The 26,210-nt window shown below is 42.6% G+C and overlaps 3 protein-coding genes across 3 annotated transcripts in view; 2 read left to right on the forward strand and 1 right to left on the reverse strand.

Moving 5' to 3' along the window:
• LOC134583526 (gonadotropin-releasing hormone II receptor-like) overlaps window positions 1-14,197 on the reverse strand; it is a 126,382-nt gene extending 112,185 nt beyond the window's left edge. The window contains exons 1-2 of the mRNA XM_063440462.1: window positions 14,162-14,197; window positions 13,703-13,818 (exon numbers count right to left, since the gene is read on the reverse strand). The gene's annotated coding sequence lies outside the window, so the exon portion shown is untranslated. The remainder of the gene's footprint in view (window positions 1-13,702; window positions 13,819-14,161) is intronic.
• On the forward strand, window positions 6,897-10,768 carry APOA2 (apolipoprotein A2). The gene is made up of 4 exons (XM_063439493.1): window positions 6,897-7,001; window positions 8,949-9,031; window positions 9,700-9,844; window positions 10,528-10,768. The coding sequence occupies exons 2-4, from the start codon at window positions 8,980-8,982 to the stop codon at window positions 10,625-10,627; spliced, it is 297 nt and encodes a 98-aa protein (XP_063295563.1). The 5' UTR covers window positions 6,897-7,001; window positions 8,949-8,979; the 3' UTR covers window positions 10,628-10,768.
• A 1,705-nt stretch (window positions 14,198-15,902) lies between the features above and the next one.
• On the forward strand, window positions 15,903-25,739 carry UFC1 (ubiquitin-fold modifier conjugating enzyme 1). Its single transcript, XM_063440244.1, has 6 exons — window positions 15,903-16,054; window positions 19,330-19,397; window positions 21,878-21,941; window positions 22,116-22,192; window positions 24,392-24,482; window positions 25,472-25,739. Exons 1-6 carry the CDS (start codon window positions 15,932-15,934, stop codon window positions 25,541-25,543), a joined length of 495 nt encoding a protein of 164 aa, XP_063296314.1. The 5' UTR covers window positions 15,903-15,931; the 3' UTR covers window positions 25,544-25,739.
• The last annotated feature ends 471 nt before the right edge of the window (window positions 25,740-26,210 follow it).

Genomic DNA, 26,210 nt, shown 5'->3' on the forward strand with positions numbered 1-26,210 from the left:
GGGAAACCTTGTGTCCTGGCATTCGTGTGGCTGTTACTTTCACATGTACCACCTACCTAGACATTGCTGAAGACCACGTACACCCCTTCATGGCAAAGGTGTTCTTGATGGCAGTGGGTTTTTTCACCAGGATAATGCATCCTGCCACACTGCAAAAATTGTTCAGGAATGATTTGAGGAACAAGACAAATAGTTCAAGGTGTTGCCTTGGGCTCCACATTTCCCAGAACTCAATCTTATTGAACATCTGTGAGATTTACTGGAACAACAAATGGCCCCACCTCGCAACTTGCAGAGCTTAAAGGATCTGCTGCTAATGTTTTGGTGCCAGATACCACAGGACATGTTCAGGAGTCTTGTGGAGTCCATGGCTCGACACATCAGAGCTATTATGGCAGCACAATAAAGTGGGACATTATTATTAGAATTATTAGGCAGGTGTATTTTAATGGTGTGGCTGATCAGTGTATATAAATACATACATATATGCATATTACTACAAATCACATGCAAAATCACACTTTTTTTTTATTAATTAAACATTTTCATCCTTTTAAGCACACTCACTCTCACTGACCCACACACGCAATCACTGGCACACACAGTTTATCCAGCACAGACTTTCACTGATACAAATACACTGACAAACACTCACTGACACACACACACTTACTGACAGACAAACACTCTCACTGATACTGACACACACTGTTTAACAAACAAACACATTCTCAATGACAGATACACACTGACATACACATTCTCACTGACAGAAGCACACATTCTCACTGACACACACACACACTCGCTGACAGGCACACACTATTACTGATTTGGCACACACTGCTCATTGATACTGACACACACTCACAACTTGAGAGATTCTCTCAGACACAGTCACAAAGAAATTGAGTGGACCCCTCCCCACCATGTTGTGGCCACATTGTGTGAAAATCACACTATGTCAAACTACCCCAATATTAGTGGGTCATATCCAGGATCAGTGTAAGAATTGTTACCACCCAAGTCGAACATCCAGTTTGCTGCCCTATGTATCCTATATCTTTCTTCAGTGTCTTTTCCCCCATTTCTCATACTTTCTGTAGATTCTTCTTATGACATCGTTTTCCCTAACTCCCATGGCCGGCCTGGGACCAGAAAGCAGCCCTGGAATTTTTTTTTTATTCTAGCCTTATAATTCATCGTGTCACATAGTGTGTTTGTATTTTTTATATTTTGGTGCTTTGGTAGCGGTTATATTGTTTACCTGCAGACCCTCACTCCAGATGATCCATGGGTGTTACAGTGCTGTAACACCCACCCTTTAGGCCACCACTGTTTGTTGTAATTGACCCTACTTTGGGATTTTTCTTTAGGCAGGGCAATCCTCCATGAGCATGCCAATATTATCAATGGCATCATTGTGGCAAATATACATATACTTAAAAGCATGTTTCACATGAATAAATCACACAAGCTTACTAACACACATAGACAAGCTCAATGGCACACACACAAGCTGACTACAGACAAACTCTATGACGCACACAAGCTCTCTAACTCACACAAGCTCTCTGACCCATACACAAGCTTACTACAGACACGCATACAAACACAAGCTCACTACAGCCAAGCTCATTGACACACAAGTTGAATACAAGCTCACTGACACATACTACAGACAAACATACACAAGCTAACTACAGATAAACGCAGACATAAACAAGCTCATCGACACACACAAGCTCACTGACACATACAAGCATACTACATACAAGCTCACTGATACAAACACACACATGCTCACTACAAACAAGCTCTCTGATCCACACATTCACAACAGACAGGTTCACTGACAAACACAGAATTTCTCTAACCCACACAAGTTCACTACAGACAAGCTCACTGACACAATATCACTAAAGACAAGCTCACCGATACACATGCTCTCTGACCCATACACAAGCTCACTACAGACAAGCTCACTAACAATCACAATCTCACAACCACAAACAAGCTCTCTGACCCATACACAAGCTTACTACAGACAAGTTCCCTGACACACACAAGCTCACTGACACAGACAAGCTCACTATTCTGCACACAAACTCCCTGACCCATAAATAAGAAGCTCATTACAGACAAGATCACTGACACACACAAGCAACCTGACTCATACACTAGCTCACTACATACAAGGTCACTGACACAGACAAACTCACTGACATACACACAACCTCTGTGAACCATATACAAGCTAACTGACACACACACTGGCTGATCCATAAACAAGCTCACTACTACACATACAAGCTCCCTGACCCATACATAAGCACACTGCAGACAAGCTCACTGACACACACAATCTACCTGACCATTCCTAAGCTCACTACTTTCAAGCTCACTGGCACACACATGCTCACTAACACACACAAGCTCTGTCACCCATACACAAGATCACTACAGTCAAGCTCACTGACAAACACAAACTGTCTGACCCATACACAAACTTACTACAGCCAACTGAGGAAGCCCATTTAAGGACGAAACGCGTTTTGATACAGCCAACTGAGGAAGCCCATTTAAGGGCGAAACGCGTTTTGGACATTCATTTGGACTATTTAGTCATCCAGAGACATTTGTATCCGGTATTTATATTTATTTTACTTGCATTAAGTTTTTTAACATTGCATTTTTAGTGTATATTTATTGTGGATCACCAATAAAAGCAAATTGTTTTTGAAAACTTTGCTGTGGCATCCTATATACACATACCAAATACTGGGAATATTGAATAACCATCACCACTTCAAAAAGCAAAAGGAACCAGGTTTCCAGCAAAGTCACCACAAGAAAGGATTGGACATCCTTAAAGTGTCCACAAGCGCTTACCATCCGAGTCATATGTGGTTTATGACTCCTGACTTGTGAGTGACATTATATACGTCTCTTTATAGATCATTTCTATTACTACAATATTGCACTATTTGTGTTTTGTATTTATATTATTACAGATACATATTGAACAACTTGTACAAGAAGCTCCACCTTATGTATGTATGTTTTTTTTACTACAGACATGCTCACTTCTACACAAACAAGCCCCCTGACCCATACACAAACTCACTACAGACAAGCTCACTGACACACACAAGCTCACTACTACGTACACAAGCTCCCTGACCCATACACAAGCTCACTACAGACAAGCTCACTGACACACACACAAGCTACCTGACCTATACACAAGCTCACTAAAGACAAGCTCACTGACACACACAAAGAGCTACCTCACCCATACACGATCTCACTACAGAAAATCTCACTGGCACACACAAACTAACAACAAACTCAATGACACACACACACACAAGCTCCCTGACCTATGCGCAAGCTCACTACAGTCAAGCTCACTGGCACACACAAGCTCATTGATCCATGCATAAGATCACTACAGACAAGCTCATTGACAGGCAAGCTCACTACTGCGCACACAAGCTACCTGGCCCATACACAAGCTCACTACAGTCAAGCTCACTGACACACACAAGCTCACTAACCCATTCACAAGCTTACTGACAAGGTCACTAATAAGCATATGCACACACACAACCACTATCAGCCATTGGCTGCTAAGCAAATATACAAGTACCTGACAATGGTAGTGGGGACTCTGAGAGCAATGTTCTCTTCCTGTGTAATAGGTCATCAGGATGAGGCTGGAGCGGAGCTTTAGTGCAGGGGTTGTCTCTTGCCAGACTGGAAATGGCAAAGGAGCTTTTGTGAGAGACTTTCAATACTCTCTCACTTCTCACTGCTGTAGCCCGCTACCTACTCTGCTACTTACTCTGCCTGTGTACCGGCCTCTGGCAGCTTCACAGCGGCCATACAGTCATCTGTCTGCCCCAGCCCCCAATGAAAAGTTTGAGGAGGGAATAATAAATAAGTGTAATATGCAGCACTGCCAGGCTCAGGTGTAGCAGGCCACCGGGAAATTTCCTGGTATCCCGATGGGCCAGTCCGGCCATGCTAACTCCTTCTAGTAGTGGTTTTCTGCCCATCTCACTTTGTGCTTGCCTTTGGTACCACATCCTAACTAGCCTTTTTACCCGTCACCACTCAGTATTTGTTCCTCTCCTTATGTATTCCAGTCTCTTTTCCAACTATTTATCTACCAATCTCTCATTCTACTCTCTATCAGTGTGTTCTCCTTGGGCTCTACTGGGGCTGCTTTGATCTTCATGTTCCTCCAGCACTGCTCTATTGCGATCCTTTAATGATGCTGATCCTGGAATTACACCATATCCTGGCTTCCAGCATTAAAACAGGAGATCAGAGCTCCCTTGCCGCCTAGTTGCCTACTTCCTTTTCCCACCCCAGACAGTGCACTTTTGGGCAGAGTAGGCACCTGCCATCTTGGCTCTTGGCCTCCACGTGACAGATGAAACACAGAGGGCCCGTTCGCATTTTCAAATGTTGCCATATAATGTTGGAATGTTGTCATATAAACCCATCAAAAGAGTGGGGAGCACACCTGCCAGGAACCAAGGGCAATTCAAATGTTTTGGACTGCAAGACGTACTGCAACTTGTAGGACATAAAGGATCTGCTGCTAATGTCTTGGTGCCAGATACCGCAGGACACGTTCAGAGGTCTGGTGGAGTCCATGCCTCCATGCATCAGAACTGTTTTAACAGCAAGTGGTGGACCTACACGGTATTTGGCAGGTGGTTATAATGTTGTGGCTGATCAGTCTAAGTGTTTCACTTCATTAACATTTTCGTTGCTTAGTGTTTTGGGTGCATTATTTGAAGAACCACACATGTTTTTTCGAGCAAAATCAGATCAAAATATATTTGTCTAAAAAAAATATTGCATAAGCACCACCACCACCACATTCACAGTTTATTCGAGGTATCTATTACCCTTACAATGTCCTTAAATAACCTGTACTGTTCTGAATGGAAAGTTTTTCCAGTTATCTGTGATCCTATCTACCCCACTGTTAGTCTCTACTGCTTCCCCTGGAAGGCTATTCCAGATATCTACTACCCATTCTATGCTACTGTTAGTCTTCACTGCTTCCCCTGGACTCCACAACCCTTTCTACATCACTGTTGGCCTTTACTGATCTATATCACGGTTAACCTTTACTTTTACCTTATCATTCTATTCCAAGTATTTACACCCCGTTCTATAAATTAAGCTCTCTCTCAACACGTTCTAGGAAGTTAAATGAACTTTTCAATGTCAGACTCTTTTGCTGAGTTTCCCACTCATTGGTAAATACACTCTGCAAACTGTACTTACTCGTTTATTTAAGACTGGTGGGGGTACAGCACCCCTGTTCTTCAGACAGACCTAAAATAAACACAATCCAAGTGAGACTAGCAAGCCGTGCTATAGCCAGCTGAATGATGTGTCTGATATACAGTACTGTATATTGCACAAATTAAAATAATGTTTTCTTGGCTGCGTAGGTGGATGCTGGAACGAATACACGGCTACCATATGTATTAAATAAAGGGTCACTCTATGGATAGGCATCATTATTAGCTACTGTAAGCTACAATTTCTATCACACTCACTGGTATTTAAATAATTGCTTCCCATGGTTTCCCAGGAGGGTGGGCAACACATTGTCAATAAAGTGCTATCACTACCTCTCTGTATCTTCCTGGAGATCTGCTCTATAGAACTGAACACAATACTCTAGGTGAGATCTTACCAGGGATCTATAAAGTACTATCACTACCTCTCTATATCCTCCTGGAGATCTGCTCTATAGAACTGAACACAATACTCTAGGTGAGATCTTACCGGGGATCTATAAAGTACTATCACTACCTCTCTATATCCTCCTGGAGATCTGCTCTATAGAACTGAACACAATACTCTAGGTGAGATCTTACCAGGGATCTATAAAGTACTATCACTACCTCTCTGTATCCTCCTGGAGATCTGCTCTATAGAACTGAACACAATACTTTAGGTGAGATCTTACCAGGGATCTATAAAGTACTATCACTACCTCTCTATATCCTCCTGGAGATCTGCTCTATAGAACTGAACACAATACTCTAGGTGAGATCTTACCAGGGATCTATAAAGTACTATCACTACCTCTCTATATCCTCCTGGAGATCTGCTCTATAGAACTGAACACAATACTCTAGGTGAGATCTTACCAGGGATCTATAAAGTACTATCACTACCTCTCTGTATCCTCTTGGAGATCTGCTCTATAGAGCTGAACACAATACTCTAGGTGAGATCTTACCAGGGATCTATAAAGTACTATCACTACCTCTCTATATCCTCCTGGAGATCTGCTCTATAGAACTGAACACAATACTCTAGGTGAGATCTTACCAGGGATCTATAAAGTACTATCACTACCTCTCTATATCCTCCTGGAGATCTGCTCTATAGAACTGAACACAATACTCTAGGTGAGATCTTACCAGGGACCTATAAAGTACTATCACTACCTCTCTATAATACCCTGGAGATCTGCTCTATAGAACTGAACACAATACTCTGGGTGAGATCTTACCAGGGATCTATAAAGTACTATCACTACCTCTCTGTATCCTCCTGGAGATCTGCACTTTAGCGTTGTACATGGTGTTCTACATCCGTTCCACTACTTCAACACATTACAAAGCATTACTGCAGGAATAAACGTGTACAAAGCAAAATACACTTTAATTATTTTAGAATGGCCACTGCAAAGAAATAGTTCTGTGACCTTTTTTTCAATATGTTCCCTCGACAGAACTGACTGCCTAAGTTTTGAATAACACAACATCAGCAAATCTCGGTAAGATAAACTAATCAGTCACAGCGAGGTACAGGGACCTTTAATCCCATTCAGGTAATCAGCATTTTGTCAACAGGGTGGGATCAGTAGGGGAGGGAATAGACTGGGCTGCCTTTTGTTTAAATAGGTTCCTCCAGTGAGCCTCACACCACAGTTGGATATCTACAGACCTTCTCAGGTAAGTCTCCCTCACTCAGTTTTACTCTGTTACAAGTAAACTTCAGTTTCCCAATCAAGGTACTCACAGCTAATCAGAGTGGTTTTAATATGACATTTTAACCCGTAGGAACATCTTTTCTTTTAAGTTGTATATATTTTTTTTATTTTCATTTTATGGACTAAAAATGTATAAGTGGCTTTTGTGTACTTTATAAATGTTGTATTATCCACTTTCAGTTTGTATAAATTAGTTCTTTTTTTAACCTTTCTTTACATTGGTTGTAAACATTGCAGTTAACAAAAAAACATAAAAAAGGAAAGAAAAATCTCAAAATTTAAGGAAACTGTCAAGAATTTTCTTACCTCCCCCACCCCTGTAAATTTTTATTTATGTAAAAGTAATGGTTGTGCAAATAGCAATTAGAATTACAGATAAAGTATATGACGTGATTCTTTAATGGTATATATGCATGAGGAGTTAATAGTTTTGCCCGAGGGATGATTAGCAAAGGATTTATTTGCTACATGTTAAGAAATTGGCAGACTGCATGCATGATTTTTTCATATGAATTTGAAATCAAAGAATAAATGTTACGTTTCAATCAAATTGCTGTACTAACAGAAATACCCTTTGAGTACAGGGGAAAAAAGTGATAACACTTTGTTTGTCTTTGAAATATTTTACAAAACCTCTACTAACTTTGGCACCCTAGATGACTGTAAACTATATTTTTTCTATGATGCACAGCCAACGTTCATATTCTAGGGCAGGGGTACCCAAAGGTAGATCCCCAGATGTTTCAAAACTACAGCTTCCATGATGCTTTGTCATAGTAAAGGCATTCTAAAAGCATGCAAAGCATCAAGGGAGTTGTGGTTTTACAACATCGGGGGATCTACCTTTTGGGCACTCCTGCTTTAGGGGATAACTGCATGTCCACGCAGCCTTATTTTATAAAAGTGCCAATTTCAAGAGAAATGAGCAAGTTTTATAAGTGCCATCGGTTTCCTGGCTCCTTCATGTTTTGTTTAACCCCTTTAAGGACCAAACTTCTGGAATAAAAGGGAATCATGACATTTCACACATGTCATGTATCCTTAAAGGACCACTCTAGTGCCAGGAAAGCATACTCGTTTTCCTGGCACTAGAGTGCCCTGAGGGTGCCCCCACCCTCAGGGACCCCCTCCCGCCCGGCTCTGGAAAGGGGTTAAATCTTACCTTTTTCCAGCGCTGGGCGGAGAGCTCTCCTCCTGCTCTCCTCCTCCGATCCGCCTCTTCTCCCCGTCGGCTGAATGCGCACGCGCGGCAAGAGCTGCGCGCGCATTCAGCCGGTCACATAGGAAAGCATTCATAATGCTTTCCTATGGACGCTTGCGTGCTCTCACTGTGATTTTCACAGTGAGAATCACGCAAGCGCCTCTAGCGGCTGTCAGTGAGACAGCCACTAGAGGATTAGGGGGAAGGCTTAACTAATTGATAAACATAGCAGTTTCTCTGAAACTGCTATGTTTATAAAACAATTAGTTAACCCTAGCTGGACCTGGCACCCAGACCACTTCATTAAGCTGAAGTGGTCTGGGTGCCTAGAGTGGTCCTTTAAGGGGATCACTGTGATTGCCAGGCACACACCTTGTATCCCAATACTTTTCTATAAGGAGCATCTGATTGACGACACGTCATCAGTACTGATGACCTCACGGAGGAGGACTGGAGCAGTCCTGCGCTGCAATAAAGATGAGTTCAATTGTTTTCTTATCCTGTGTCTGCTTAAATGGGGAGCCTGTAATCTAAAGGAACACTGCAGTTTTAATTTTTTTTTTTAAAGCATAGATTTATTTAATTGGAGTGTGCCTTTCATGTATGTGTTCCATTTACATTGTATTTACTCAGAGGTTGTTCACATCTGCCACCTATATGTTCTACCTAATACACAATACAGTCTCATAATAGCATGTTTAATTACAGGCTTTGAATTTGCTGCATATAAGATTCAAGCATGAAAGTCCTGGCTTTGGTCGTCGTCATTGTGGCCATCAGCGGCATGGAAGGTAAAAAGGCACCCATTTGTTAAAAAAAAAAAAAATGTTTAAAGGAACGCTCCAAGTGCCATTATCCTCTGTATTAGTTATGGTGCCAGTGTGTTTCGGCAACCTCCCAGTGTTAGAATGGAGTGAAAACTTACCTGGGGTGTGCCTCCTTATTGTGCTCCTGTTTCCAGGGACAGTTTGACTACTTACCTTGAAGGGAACTCCTGGCACCATAACCACTACAAGGATCTGTAAAGATTATGATCTTTAAAGTGTCCCTTAAAAAAAAAAAAAAAAAATCATTAATCTTACACTGATACTTTATCTGTACAGCAGCCGCTTCTCCCACTATGAGCCCATCAAATATGATGATCTCTGGCCCAATACAATGCTAAACAACGAGGACCTAATGTGTCAACGTCAGCATGGAGTGTCCCTTTAATGACATAGGCTTTCTATAGGAAAATATTATTAGCACTGACTGTCTTGCTGAAACATGGCTTTAAGCACAGTTTGTTGTTATTAAGTCTACTGCATGATATCATAAATTAGGTAACATGAGTGGTCTCGATTTCATGTCATACAACAATGAAAATATAAAAGTAAACAATAACGTCTCACATAAAACATCATCGTTATTACAACTAAGGTATAGATGGTTTTTTAACATTTTTTTTTTCCATCTGCAGCTGGTTTGGTGAAGAGGGAAGCCCCAGCTATCCCTAACCTAGACGAAATTGCCAATCAATTTCAAGCCTTTGCAGAAACCTTCAAAGACAAAGTTCAGGAATTGGTATCCAAGATCCAAAGCCCTGAGGTCCAATCTCAATACCAGTAAGTTTCAAATTAAATCAAATGTCTATCTGTCCATCTAAAATGTATGTCGAACCTTGTGGACCAAAGAGTTAGGATTTATCTTGTTAACTCCAATAACCATAACCACTACATTATTATGGCACCAATCAGCTATTTGTGCTGGCCATTTCAATCAGTTTGACAAAGAAAACAAGGAAAGCCAGTGCCCATAAGGCTTCCCCTTACCTTGGGACATCAAAATGAGGAGATGTGATTAATCGTTAGCCATCCAAACTCTTGTACGTTATGAGAACACACACTATTACAAGTACAATTCTGGCTGTATAATAATTCACATGTGGTTTTCTACCATGCCATGGGGACACCAAAAATAATATAACCATGAAGAGAGGATATAGAAAGTAAAACAGTTATGAATCAAGGGAGGCAGAATAAAGGCGCACACACCGTTACCAGTAATAATTATCAGTATAATTAAAAGAAGGAATTCATAATGCCCCTTTAAGAATGAAACGGATAATCGGATAGATCTGATAAGACCTACAAATGCTTATACATAGACCAGTGATTTAACCCGACATTGCAACCTGAGGGATTGCTGAGAATTATGGGAAATATAGTTCAGAGACATCTGCATGACCAAGGTTACCTATGAAAGAGACATAACCAATTTATAACAATGATTTCTTTGTTCCTTACAGGCAATACCTGGAACAATCAAGAGCCCATGTCGAACCTGTCAAAGCCCAGGTGGAAAATTGGTTTACCGAATTACTTGCCAAAATCAAAAACAGTGCTTAAACTGTAGCCAGTATCCAGAAATGATCCTTTGACTTCTCAAAAACCTCTAGAATAATTTTACATCAAAGTTCTCTCTTCTTAACTGTATTTCTGTTTATATATTCTTTGTTGTGATTACATTTTTTGTATAACAAACTTGGACTTTGGCTTCTTTTTTCATTTGTAATCTTGCATGCTCTTATCGGAGTCCTGTACCAGTCTTGAAAGTTAGCGCAAATGCACGCTGGTCTTCACATATAAAATATAACTCAAAATGGTTCCATGCATTTCACAAACATACATTTTGCTCTTCAAGGACAAAGTGAATAATATGATGGAACACATGAATTTCTACATTCACATGAATTTCTACGTTCTATATCACTTTAACTTAGGAATCAACCGATTATCGGTCTGGCCGATATTGAGCATTATGACAAATATCGGTATCGGCCTAGAATTATACTGATATGGCCAAAAATGCAGACGGCGGAGGAGGCCCAGAACACGCAAACTTCAGCTCCTCTCTCCAACTCTTGGGAGCCCCCGGCTGTTATAGTGTTGCCGTGGATTAGCACTGCAACGCTCAACGCGGCTTATTAGGCTTGCAAGAGTTGGACAGAGGGCCTGCCGGACAGAGAAGATAGCGTGTGCTGGGTCCCGGACTCCCCTCTATAACGTGAAACCCCCTTGCAGCCTGCACAAATTACTGGACCACCAGGGAGTGTTAAGTCCCCCTCCCTGGCCACAGGTAAAATACAGGGAGGGGGTGAATTAAAATATTTATTAAATTAAATCATTTAAAAAAATACAAAATAAAAGATTTTAGCCAAGCTGCCATATCTTCAATGTGAAACCCCCTGGCTGCCTGCACAAAGCCACAGGACCACCATAGAGTGTAATATGGTAAAAGGCAAGGACGGGTAGAATAAAAATTAAAAAATATTTATTAAATCTAATAATTATATAAAGAAAAAAAAAATTAAATACAGCTTTTATCACAGCCGCCCCCTCTTCAATGTGAAACCCCCTGGCAGCCTGCACAAAGTCACAGGACCATCAGGGAGATTAATGTCCTTCTCTCTGGCCACAGGTAAGAGATTATCGATATTGGCCCTAAAAACACAATATCAGTCAATCCCTACTTTAAGTAATAAAAATCAAACATTCTAGTGGTGCCTTGCAGACAAGGCTTCTGTGTGCTTTAATTCTGTATGATTACCTTGTCATAAACATGAGGTTTTTAAATTATCTATCATTTTCTGGGCTTGCCTATAGAGTACAGACACCAGCGCTCAAAGGGCAGCCAGGGCAGACATAAGAGGGGTTTGTTTATTCATTTACCACCAAACTACGGAGAACTAAAAACCAAAGAGCAAAACATAAGCAAAAAGGTGCCAAAAACAGCCGCACGCTCAGCTTAGCTATTTCAGCCTTAAACGTACAATTTAGTTTTCCATTCACTGCAATTCGGTGTTTACTAGAAAAACCCTAAATAGAGACTCAGCAAACATTGGGAGGAAAAAAAACAAGGCAGGCAGGCATAAAAGGGGCCATCTGGGGGGGCGGGGCCGGGCGGCCATGCCAGCAGGCTGCAAGGCATTGCAGCTCCAGGGGAAATCAACTAAAAATGGGTACTTACCCACCACAATCAGCCTGGAACCCCCTGGAAGCGTGCGATACAGGGCCCTGGAGTGTCCCGGTGCAGCTGGGGCACCTGATATCGGGTGCACTGGGTCCTGGTGAGATGCTCCGGGGCTTGGGGGACTGAGGCCTACCCGGGAGGCGAGTGGGGCGGACGGCCGCTGCCTCGCTCTCTGCCCGGCGAACACTGAGAACCACAGCAACACGGGGGGCCCCCGGCCCCGTTCACCCCCCCCTCTGGGCCGGCGGGGGTTATCCCGGTCCCCACCAGGCAACCAACACATTGGCAGCGCTCCTGGGGGACTTACAGCCTAAAGTCACCGACTGCCATGCGGCTCCAACAAGATGGCTGACAGCGAAGCACCTTCCATACATGGAAACAGCGGCTCTGCTGCTCACTTACACTGCAGGGCGAACCCCAGAAGCTGATCCAGCGCCTGCCTCAGCTGAGAATGTCTCTCTGGGGTCCCCTACCTCTCAGCCCACAGACCAACACTGAAGAAGTGCCCGGGAAGGTCACCTCCAAACGATGACTTCATCGCCACGTTCCCCCACCTGGTCACTGTGGCCGGTAAAGCACCATACCCCCATACTCACATGCCGGACGGGTACTGGGATCGCAGAGATCCGCAGACACTTGGGCCAGCAGTGGGTCCTCGGGACTTTATAGACTCTGGTATGCCCCAAGAGTAATTTCTCTGCTGGAGAATGGGATGCCGCTCACCAACAACTCCTGATACCAAAAGCGACAGGTACCCCAACTCCACACGACAGACGGCATATAAGGCATACCGACCGCCTTCACAGCAGACACCTTGGCTGTGGTTGACAATTAATGGACATGTCTGCAGCCGAAGCCACAGTTGAAGATACAGCGCAAGACAGACCTACCACCCAGATTAGCGCAGAAGATAACCCAGCATGCCACAACCCGCCTGGTGGCACATCACTCATTTAAGCAACTCTATTAACCAAGCTGTAGTTTTATATAAACATATGTACACACTTTAGTTTAACACTGAAGCATAACTTCACGTGCATACCACAAGCCTACTACAATGTTGGAAGCCTGTTTTTTATTCTTGTTCTTTTATCGTTTAAAGTGCATATCCTGACTAGGCATACCTCATGCATCTTATCACTACGACCCAACCAATGTACGACTTCACGTAAACTGACATACTCAACATCAGCTAATGTACCATTTAAAAATGATAAATGCTTAGTTTAACTTGTCTATCTTAACTATAAAATGTGCAGTCTTGTTTCAAATAGCCATGGAAATCTATAATATGTATTCTTGTTCGTGCTATCGTGGCACACCATGCTCGATTGTAATTCCCTGCACGCTATAAATAAAGAATTCAAAAAAAAAAAAGGGGCCATCTGGTCAGATTTAAAGAGCCAGACCGTGGAAATACAGAGGGTTAAAAAGAGACGTTCATACACTACCTGTTGTTACTTGCCTCCTCTTCATATTCTATATGGAACTTGTGAAATGTATCCCACTGGTTACGCAGTTCTCATTCTGGAGCTCGACCCAACCGCAGTCCAGGCTGAGCACACACCTTGAGCGAGATACATATATGAGATATTAGCCTAACCCCATTCCTTAATGTAAGGTCATAAATCAGCGGGCTTCTCTAACACAGGATCGTTTCAAGGAATTATGCTGTCCTAAGCTAAGATGCATTTTTACATTCCCTTGTAATTCTAACTCATCTTATGGGTTTTATTCACGAAGGGCTCATTTCAAACCATGTCTCCAAATATCGGCTGTAAGCTGTTGTTAGAGGAACACTCTAAAAATCATAACTACTACAGTGGGGTGTAGTGATTATGGTGCCAGGTGAGCATTGATGCCCCCAAATGTAAGCAATCAAGCCGTTCGATAACAACTTCACTTCTTACCAGACGCTAATCGCCAAGCTCAGCCTCCTCTCTACCTGGAAGCTCTCTTCAGTGAGCTGAGACCGGTGGTGCCGAGTTTAGCTCATTGACTGAGAGTGATCAGCTGACACTCTCAGCCAATAAGCTGGACCTTCACAGCAGGGTTTAACTTAAGACAACTAATGTATGCTCCTAGCAGTAGCTTCTAGGTCTCCACGGAGGCTGAGACTGGCGCTCAGCGGACCCAAGTTAAGAAGCCACACTGTTAGAGAGCAGACACTGGGCTGGTGCCAGAGCAATTATTGCAGGTCTCCTGAGAGTGCTTTGTAGTGGTTATGGTATTTGTAGTATTCCTTTAATAAGGACCCCAACAGCATTCAAAAGCACATAAGAAAACCTAAAAATATATACATTAAAGCATAAAGGGAAAGTCTAATACCAGGAAAACAAAGTTTTTGTCCTGGCACTATAGCTTGGTCCACCCTGTGTTGTGTAGATAGGGTTAAAAACCCCTTCTGTCACTTACCTGGGTCCACCTTCTCTCCTCCCCCACTAACATCACCATTTCAGAATCTATTTACAGGAGAACAAGCCACTAACCTCTACAAATAACATAGCAAATTAATGGGTCTTCATATAGCAGAGGAGGCCCTGGCCCCTGTGAAAACCATAGCCATTTCTGAGCCTGTCTGTTGGGAACAAAGTCCTGCTGTTTGAGATTGTTTACCATAACCATTTATGACACAGAAGTCCAGGCCCTGTCTATTGTAAATGCCATAGCCATTTGTAAGCCTACATACGTACTCCAAAGCTATTTTCTGGACATACCTAACCTATATGGAAACAAAACCTACTCTCTGTAAATACCACCACCATTTCTGAGTCTGTCAAAACGGGACAGGCACTGTGTCCTATGAATGCCATAGCCATTTCTGGGCTTACCAGCAAGGGTGCAAACTTTGCACTCTGTGAACTTCTTAGCCATTTCTAGGCATATCTAACCTATTAGGGAACAAGTCCTTGCCAGACATACTCTAGCCATGGCTAAGTCTGCCTGTATGGGAACAAGCACTTGCCCTCTGTGTGTGCCATATAGTCCAAGTTTCAATATTAGACTTCTAGGAGATTTCTAAATGATAAGATCATAGTAGAATCCTATGGTTTTCCAAATTCCAGAGACATCTCTCACATTCTCCCACCTGCATTCCATGTAACAAGGACTGCTAATCACTGGCACTGCAGCTGCTGGACAATACTTTCTCTTTATGTTAAACCACACACCTGGCTGCCTGAGCATCATGAGAAGTGCAGTCCACCCTAGCTGCTGTACAGTGAGGGCCAGGAGTGGTGCTTCTTGGGCTCTGAACAAGTCACATCATCCATGGTTTATATGAATTATAATGAAATTAACTTGGGTTTTACCATAAACTGTGACATGAATGAAATTTTCCTATTTTTGTATTTGCTTTTAGGACTTTTTAAAGAGCCAGACAAAGTTTATATGGAAAAGAGATAGCAGGTCACTCTCTCCTCTTGGCTCCAAGTAATAACTACCAATTTTTATACACATCATAAATGAGATCAGTTTACTCTTAACAGGCTTCACTATAAAAAAAAATGTTTTTCAATACATTAAAAAAATAAATAAAACTAAACCTAAAGATAATAATGAGGACAAGTCACCTCTGCGATGAGAGAATGCTAGCTTGCCCACAGTCAAAATGGCGGCCGCGCCCTCTGTAGAGCAGGGCTATCAGCTGGTTCCGCCCGAATCTCTTCCTCTGCTCCAATATGGTGGACGAGGCTACTCGCCGGGTAGTGTCTGAGATTCCCCTGCTGAAGACTGGGGCGAGTCCCAGGGATAAGGAGCTGTGGGTGCAGCGGCTGAAGGAGGAGTACCAGGCCCTCATTAAGGTGGGGACACTTTGCTGTCACTCTGAGGATCAACTCATACAGCTGGGATGGATGCTGGGGTGTATGTTGGGGTGTATGGGGTTCAGGACAGCACCACGTCGTATATGAGGGCACACTGACACAGAATGTGGCTCTGGAGAGTGTTCACAATTCAAGCTGTGTGACAATATCTGCTGCTGACGTGTTACCTGCTTGGAACTGCTGATGATGTCATCAGTGTCACCTGTGTCACCTGTACATCTGTCAACGTTGGTGGCTAGTCTCTGCCCACCTAGTCTGCCATTGTGCCAGCCCTCCAACCTGTGCTGTACCCAGGGCTGGTGCAAGGTTTTTTGCAGTGCCAGGCAAAAACAATTTTGCAGCCCCATTTGCTACATTCAGATAAAAGTATAATTCACTGTATCCCAGAGAGTAATAGCAATAATAATAATAGATACTCTTTCCCCTTAAAACTTCACAGCAAACAGAAATATACATACAATATAAGGTGGAGTATCTTTCTTATGAAGTTTGGATAATTCCTGAGCCAATAAGTTCTAGAAATAAAACATAAACAGACAACAAAATAGTGCAATAATGTCAATAAAAATAGTAAAGTGCAATCGTGAATGAGAAAAGCACTCACAAACACAGAGCCATAAGATTTGGCTCAAATTTCCAGCTTTGTGGGATGTAGAGGTACCCAAGAGTAGACGAAGTCAAGGGATGCCATTTGCTACATTGACCCACGCAGGCTGACGGGCGCGCACTGACCCACGCAGGCTGGCACGCGCGCACTTCATACAAATAATACAAACAGCCCACACACAAAAACATAGTCCCCCACAAACACAACACCCCTGACAATCCACATACACAGACAACCCCAGAAGCAGGTCCACACATTAACACACAATATGATAAATCATTCAAATTCACAATTCCACAAGCAACCCCCATGCATAGCCAACATTCATAGGTATCATACACAATACCTAAAAGTACTCATGAACATATACATTATAACAGCCCACATACACACAAATACAACATTACAAAGCAACTGCAGCACCCATAAACACATTTACAATACAGCAACATATACACCGCAATAAAAAAAAAAATAGAATCTGCACACCAAGCGATTTTTATGATCTGGTTTTGGCACAGTACTATAAAAGCTTGCCTACCGCTGCCCTAGTGCCAGGGTAACATGTGCCAGCCCTCTAATCTGTGCTGTGTGCCCTAGTGCCAGGGTAACATGTGCCAGCCCTCTAATCTGTGCTGTGTGCCCTAGTGCCAGGGTAACATGTGCCAGCCCTCTAATCTGTGCTGTGTGCCCTAGTGCCAGGGTAACATGTGCAATCCCTCTAATCTGTGCTGTCTGCCCTAGTGCCAGGGTAACATGTGCAATCCCTCTAATCTGTGCTGTCTGCCCTAGTGCCAGGGTAACATGTGCAATCCCTCTAATCTGTGCTGTCTGCCCTAGTGCCAGGGTAACGTACCAGTCTTCTAATCTGTGTTTTCTGCCCTAGTGCCAAGGTAACATGTGCCAACCCTCTAATTTGTACTGTACCTGCCTTAGTGCCAGGGTTCTGTGCCATCCCTCTAATCTGTGCTGTACCTGCCCTAGTGCCAGGGTATCATGTGCCAGCTCTCTAACCTGTGCTGTACCTGCCCTAGTGCCAGGGTAACATGTGCCAGTTCTCTAACCTGTGCTGTACCTGTCCTAGTGCCAGGGTAACATGTGCCAGTTCTCTAACCTGTGCTGTACCTGCCCTAGTGCCAGGGTAACATGTGCCAGCCATCTAACCTGTGCTGTACCTGCCCTAGTGTCAGGGTAATGTGCTAGCCCTTTAATCTGTGCTGTGCCTAACTACCTTAGTGCCAGGGGAATATGTGCCAGCCCACTAATATATGGTGTACATTGTGCCAAGTATGTGTAAACTTTTTAATTTGTGCTGTACCTGCCTTTGTGCCAAGTCAACATCAGACAACCCCCTAATCTTGTGCTGTATGTGCTTTTATGACAGATAAATGGGTGACTTTGTAGCGGAGCTCCCTGTACCCCAGCTTGGTACCTCCGCCAAGAGTCACTTCCCAGCTGGAACTGGGGGAAAACCTCAGCGATTCTGCCCCAGTTGCCGTGGCTACACTGGGGTTCTCCTGGAGCATCTCCGTCCTGGATCAGGATAGGGGACTAGCTCTATTCCCTCCCAGGGACTGGACGACACACAGTCCTGGGAGCTCTAGTCCTTACAAGGACTTTTCCCCCGTCAAATCCTCCACGAGCTGGAACAAGATGCTGAGCCGTGATAAAAGCCCTTTCCCCCCCAGCAACTAGATGACACATAGTTCTGGGAGTCAACTGATTTTAATGAGCCAAACTCTGCCTTTTATGCACACACCCCAGCACGCGGTCTCCATTGTATTCAACACAACCCCCTCCCAGGAATCTCTGAGGTGACCGGGGGCCCACAAAGTCACGGATAAGTACCGCTGAGGATCATTCGTGGGTTTTGTTCATGTGAACGGTCGTCAGGGAGCTAGCGTTCGGTTCCATTCGAGTGAAGGGAAAGTGCCGAACCAGGGGCATCAAGGGAAAGCTGCTAATAGCGGCTGGGCATGGTAACTCCCAAACGGTGTTTTAGACCTGGACCATAGACGGTGAGCAAAAGGCCGGCTTCCACACTCCTTCAGGAGTCTGTGGCAAATGTACGTGGGAAGGAGCGTTTGTCACACCCTTAATCTGTGCTGTACCTACTCTTTACCTTTACTCTCACCTATATCTAGGGCTGCCAAATCCACTGTTTCCCAGGCGTACCACTAATACGTATTGCTGGAAAATATGTGTGTGTATATATATTTGTGTGTGTGTGTGTGTGTGTGTATATGTGTGTGTGTATATATATATATATATATATATATATATATATATATATATATATATATATATATATAATCTATCCAGGAAGAATCTCACGGTTTAATACTTGCCAATCCCACGTAACTCCAGTTGCGATCCTTACAGGGGGCTGGCCTGGCGAATGCTTGCACGGGGTGCTATGCGTTCAATCATTTCAACCCTTCTGAAATGTCTTGATTTCATCATTGCGTTATTGGAATGAAGATTCAAATTGCTAGTATATTTAAAGAGCCGTTGTTGATTGTGCCCTATGTAGAGCTTTGATCCAGTATTTTTCCTTACACAGGACCTCCTTTGTTTTACATTTATTTCACCTGTTATTTAAATGTATAACTAACTCCCTTTTTTTTTTGTTTTTGTTTTTAAACAGTATGTGGAAAACAACAAGAGAGCAGACAATGACTGGTTCAGACTGGAGTCTAACAAGGAAGGCACGAGGTAACCCTTAATACAGCTTCATTAGCCGCTTGCAGTGTGTGTCTGTATCTATGGAAAGCACTGGGGTCTTATCCTTTAAAATGTAAATTGTGTATTATTGATAAGGAAATTGCACATTTTAGACTATAGATAGGAAAAATAGCAGAGTTGACGATGTTTCCATTTTTTTATATTTTTTTAATTCTTTATTTTTGACGTGCATGAGGGTAACAAGCATTCTCACTATGCCACAACAGTCATGGCGCGGTAAAGGTAAACGATGATGTTAACAGTATAGGCATATTGATATGACAGTACACATTTTTGTTTTTATATAGGGACATAAGAGTAAATATGTTTAACATATCGAGTAAGTTAAGCAACGTTCTGTAGGTCGGCGACACATCAGCGTATCGCCAGTTTCCACCATATTCCGACAGTGGCATGATAGGTCGCACACAGTTTATATTTTGCAAGCTTAGCCAACTAGGTGTGTCGTCTGAGTGAGGTTAAGTCAAATAAAACAAATTTTTTCCTAGATACAAGCGCAGATACCATGCATCATGTAGAGCAATATACAGTTAGTCCCGTGTAGGATATGGCTAAGCAGTGGACAGGTCTGATAAATAATGTACTGATACCAAGCTACATTCACCAAGTACTGTCCTGCCACTAGTTTAGCTTAAAGGGGACTATATAGGTTGCCATATCCAATGCAAACCTGCTGCATATGCTAGTTAACATGGATTCTTAGGGCTTTATTATGTCAAAACTATGTAAGATGCCCGTGTTCCCAGTAGTATGTAATGCATTTAGGCTAGTGTTTCAGGTTACTCTAGTCTATCTAATTGTCGAGTGAAAAACTAGGTGGTTGTGTAACCTGCTGTCACATTCTGTTTATATGATCCTGTCTGGTCCTGCAAAGGAGCTCTTTAAAGGGACATTATAGGCACCCAGACCATTTCAGCTTAGTGAAGTGGGCTGGGTGCAGTTTCCCAGCACCCTTAATCCTGGAAAGGTAATTACAGCAGTTTTTTTTATAAAGTGCAATAATTACCTTTCAGGGTTAACTACACTATTAGTGTCTGTCAATCACACAGCCATTAGAGACTTTTCTGGGCTGTTGGGCGACTTTTGGTCGCCTAACTGACGATAGACATCCTCATGCTATGCATGAGGACATCCAGCGTCATTCAATAATTGCCGTTGCCGCAATTGCGCATTAGGTCTCCCCCGCTAGTTGACTTCCACTGGGAAGGAGAGAAGGCGCACACAAGCCACTGCCGAGGGACTTCGCCATTGGACCCAGGTAAGTGACATGTTATTAACCACTTGTGCAGCATGGCAGAGGGACTTGACAGAATGGGGAAGCTATAGGGCACTATAGTTTCCCTTTAATATCTCCTTCGGTAGAAAGGGAGCCCTTTATCCACATGGCTGAGTGGTTTTTCAGGTCTCTATGGTTCAGGATATCACTCAACGTATCCAATGCATGATCCTCGGAGGAGGCGAAACATGTGTCGTATGTTCTTTTGGCATACAGGTTCTGGTTGCTTCGTCAGGCCGGAGGAATCGATCAATATCTTGGGACCCTGACTGTTAGAGGTTCCCTGGTTTTGACTTCTTCCCCATTCTGACGAGACTCTGTTCCTCCAATTATTGGAGAAATTACACAATATAAGGAGGTTGTACAGGCTTACTGTCTCAGAGCTTGACTGAAACACGTCGAATTAGCTCCGTGCCTCTTTGTAATTTTATTTTGTTGGTTTTATTTCATATAAAAAAAAAATGTTTTTACTAATCCGTTTCATTTCAATACTTGCTGAACGCAACATTATTTAAAAAAAAAAATATATACTTTTGAGGTGACAATGTCCTTTAAATCTGTAAGACTGGATATTTCTCGGGTCTCTCACACTGCCATGGAGTTTATAGGCAGATGTAGAGCTGTTTTTATTATTATTATTTGCTTTAGTTTTTTTTTTTGAAAAACAGCTAAGGTGCTAGTGTTTGGTGATGGTTGTATTTTTCTTTTATATATTATATATATATATATATATATATATATATATATATATATATATATATATATATATATAATTTTTTTTTTTTTTTTTTTCTTCTTCTTTTCAAAAACCATACACAGAAACAAGCATGGTCTAGAAGTAAATCAATGTTTGACACTCACAAAGTTAGCACATGGAACTGTAAGGATGCACAAGTCCAAACTGCAATGGGTTTTGGCTCCCCCTGTGTTGCAGTTCCATGTGTTAACTCTGAGTGTAAACAAAACCTGATGTGCTTCTAAACCGCACGGAACGTGGTGTACTTTCTTGTTTCCGTAATAATTCTACATTATGGTAAATAGTTGCATGGAATAAAGATATTCTGTATTCTGTAAAACGGTGTTTAAACAAACATACAGCTGTTCAGGTATTTGCATATGCCAGTTCATGAGCTTGTATACAGTAAAATTCCTCCTCTTTTTTTGTTTATTCCAGGTGGTTTGGGAAATGCTGGTACATACATGACCTCCTGAAGTATGAGTTCAATGTCGAATTTGACGTGAGTCTTTAGTCCCATTACTTAATGAAGCATTGGGTTAGTTTGATTGTGATTTCGGTCACTTGGTGAATGTGATGGCATTCTTCTTTACGAGGATGCCGGATTCAGTGTATTTTCACATTTGTGAGGCTGGGGCAAATTATTACATAGTAAAAGGATTTTCTTTGTTTGCAGATCCCAGTGACCTATCCCTCCACAGCTCCAGAAATCGCCATTCCAGAGCTTGATGGCAAAACAGCCAAAATGTACAGGTACGGGTGGTATTTGCTGGCAGGAATTGTGAATGTGCAGTGTCTCTAAGTTTGCAGAACGAAGACTGTTACAGCAAAATGTTTGTTTAACCCCTTAAGGACCAAACTTCTGGAATAAAAGGGAATCAGGACATGTCACACATGTCATGTGTCCTTAAGGGGTTAAACCAGTCGAATCCATTGTGTTCTAATCCATCATTAGATCAGAAGCACCAGTTTTAAAGCTCGGCAGATTATGTTAGCGCTATATAACTAAAAATGTTAGTTTTTTATTTTTGTTTTAGATGCCAGGGCTTCTCAGAGGTCCCACAGCTGTCCACTTGAATTTATCAATCTTCTTTAAGCTTGTTAAAGGGACAATCCACTGCCCGAATAAAAAAATAAAAAAAACAAAAAAAAACACTGTTTATTAGATATACCCAAAATGAAAAACATGCATGCATTAAATTATGCATTTTTTTTTTCCATTGGGGTAGATTTAAAAAACGCTTGCAAAAATTGCATTTCTCTTGTCTAACTTTGCCAGCCCTCCCCTTCTTCCCCAGATTTTCTGTGGTTATCCAATCACAGACTTTCCAATGCAGCTTACTGAGATGTGTTTGCAAGGCAAGTGCTCTTGGCAATTACCGTATTTTTCGCTCCATGAGACGCACTTTTTGAGGGGAAATGTCTGTGCGTCTTATGGAGCGAATATGAAGCTTTACTTACCTGTCTTGTAGCGTTGGCCGGCAGCACAGGGCGCATCGCGGTACTGGAACTTCAATTTCAGGTTCCGGTTTCCCGCGGGACTCAAAGGAAGTGCGCACTCTGTGTGCACACTTCCTTTCAGTCCCGCTGGAAACCGGAACCTGAAATTGAAGTTCCTGTACCGCGGTGCGCGCTGTTAAGCCGGCCAACGCTACAGGACAGGTAAGTAATTATGGGACAAGGAGAGGGGGGGGGGGGGGGTGACACTATGGGAGGGAAAGTGCACTAAGGGATAAGGGAAGCTGGGGAGAATACTATGGGAAGGGGGGGGGGGACACTATTGGACAAGGGGAGGGGGGGAGAATACTATGGGAAGGAGGGAGAACACTATGGGAAGGGGGGGACACTATTGGATGAGGAGAGGGGGAACACTATTGGACAAGGGGAGGGGGGAAAATACTATGGGAGGGGGGGGGAGAATACTATGGGAAGGGGGGGAGAATACTATGGGAGGGGGGGAGAACACTATTGGACAAGGGGAGGGGGGGCTAAAGAACACTATGGGACAGGGGAGGAGGGGTTAAAGAACACTATGGGACAGGAGAGGGGAGTGGGTGGTAAGGAACACTTGGGGGGGGGGGGGGGGAAGAAATATTCTAAACAAACTTTCAAATAGTAAGAAACACTATGGGACAGTTTGTTCAGAATATTTTTTTTTTAGGTTTCCTCCTCTAAAAACTAGGTGCGTCTTATGGAGCGAAAAATCCGGTACTCCCTCTTGGGTTGAGCTCCAGTGAGCTAAACAAACCAGGAAGTTAAATAATGTGTTTTCTGCTTCCTAATTTGTTTATTTATGTATGATCCAAAAAATATGCACTTTTGGTAAAATTAAAATAGGCTTAAAGGACCACTCTAGGCACCCAGACCACTTCAGCTTAATGAAGTGGTCTGGGTGCCAGGTCCCTCTAGTTTTATCCCTGCAGCTGTAAACATAGCAGTTTTAGAGAAACTGCTATGTTTATACTGAGGGTTAATCCAGCCTCTACTGGCTGTCTCATTGACAGCCACTAGAGGCTGCTTCCGCAATCCTCAATGCAGAAATTGCATTCAGGACACGCTGGACGTCCATAGGAAAGCATAGAGTAATGCTTTCCTATGGGCGGTTTGAATGGGCGCGCGGCTCTGGCTGCGCATGCACATTCGGAGCTGTCGGCGGGGGGGAGAGGTCACCAGCGCCGAGGGAGCTCGGCGCTGAATTAAGGAAAGTGGCGGAAGGGGTTTAACCCCTTCCGCCCTGCGGGAGGGGGGCCCTGAGGGTGGGGGGAGACCTAATAACCCTATAGTGCCAGGAAAACGAGTTTATTTTCCTGGCACTATAGTGCTCCTTTAATACGCTTTTCACACATAAAGCATTTCAGCAAGCTAAAGTGCTTTACAGGTCTGGAGTGTACCTTAAGATTCTCTCAACTGTGCAAAGCTAAATATTTTAATCAATCCTCTTTTACTCTTCAGGGGAGGAAAGATCTGTCTAACAGAACATTTCAAGCCATTGTGGGCACGTAACGTTCCGAAATTTGGGTTAGCACATCTCATGGCATTGGGGGTGAGTATCAATTACAGGACAGTTTAACTCTTTAGAGAATTGGTGTCCAAAAAGCAAATCTCCCAACTAGCAAAGCATTATGGGAGATGTTCTGCAGCAGCGGGTCTACATTTTGACCATCCCTGCATTGAAGAATAGAAGAAGCAATTGTGTTGTACAAAATGTAAAGACCACTTGCACCATAATTCTATCCGTGGATCAGATTTCCTTGCAATAGCGGCATGTGTATAAAGGGAAATGTAGAGCTGCATGCTTCCCATTTATTAACCAGGCACTGTCAAATTCTATTTGCTAACTCTGATTTAATTAGTAGTTTGTTTTTTGTGAAACTTGACTTATAGTTTTGACCATGCTCACTACAAAACTTTGCATTTGGTGGCTTCTAAACCATAGTGATTGGCAAAAATCAGTGCCGCTATAAAGTTGACTCTTTTAAAAGTTAGTAGAGGACATTAGTGGCTCCAAACTGACTGGTGAGCAATGTGCAGCACTCAAAGTAAAGGTACATAGAGCTTTACAGCGCAGCTGAGCAGTCGCGCTCTGCTGCGGTAATTCTGAATACTGCAGCCAGCCGGCCAACTGGTAAAATCAGGGAAACCAGGCTACATCTAGTGATCAAAGTCAGTGGTGCACATAGCTCTTCAAATCCTGGGTCTGCTTCCAGGATAAGGGACACCCCCAGGGTCTGAAAGGATCCTTGTGAGGTCAATCCACATGCCCCTCTGCCCAGTGATCAGCACTGTGTTTTTTTAAAAAGAGGAGGTGGGCATACTCTGCAGAAAGCTGCAATGTTTTTTTAAAATTAGGATTTTAACATTTGTCCATAACTTTGGTTGTTCCATTTGTGTTTGTATTGCATTCACATTGTACAGAGCGGTTGCAATTGTTTTCTTTTTTTTTTTTTTTTTTTAAATGTTGCATTACTAAAGCTGTGCCTTAAAAATGTAGGTATGCACACTCAGTGATTTTTGTTTTTCAATCTTACACAGCTAGGTCCTTGGCTGGCTGTTGAAATTCCGGATCTGATCAGCAAGGGGCTTGTAGAACACAAAAACAAATGATGAAGCGGTTTCAATAGATCGTCCAGCAAGTCCGTGTGCCTCCAAAATAAATAGGAACTTTTATCTTTAAATATAAGGCTTTGATTCCAACATGGGATTGTGCCCATAATATCTGGTTACCACACCGTCTGTGTCCTTGTACAAGATGGAAAAGGGGAATATGCCACCATTTTAGTTAAAGAAATAATACCATCTTCCGTTTGGTCTGTCTGTATTTGACAATATTGTTATCATACCAAGCATAATAAAAAAAAAACATTACAAAACCCAAATAAAGCTTATCGTTGTTTAAAATCATGGGGGAGGTGTTACAGAGGCTTAAAAAAATGTTATGTTTGATGTGATAAAAGCTGTGTGTCTTGTATGGGAAGATCCTGAGTTAACACATTCAGTGCCAATTAGCTGGGGATTTACATTTAAGGCAAATAAGGCGTTCATTTTTTAATTTTTTTAAATGTAATTTTGATCAATTGCATTGCTAACCACTTGCATTGCGTTTGTTTGGGTTGTTCACTAAGATTGTGAATTGTCAGGAATTTATATTTTAGATCAAAATAGTCAAATCAGAAATATTCTCAATCCGCTATGGGGTTTTAGTTTATTTAAGCCTAAATGTTACTATGGGACTGACCATCCCCCTTGACAATTCACCTTTTACTGAATAACT

Source organism: Pelobates fuscus, chromosome 13 (assembly GCF_036172605.1).
Source record: "Pelobates fuscus isolate aPelFus1 chromosome 13, aPelFus1.pri, whole genome shotgun sequence".
NCBI classification, from domain to species: domain Eukaryota; kingdom Metazoa; phylum Chordata; class Amphibia; order Anura; family Pelobatidae; genus Pelobates; species Pelobates fuscus.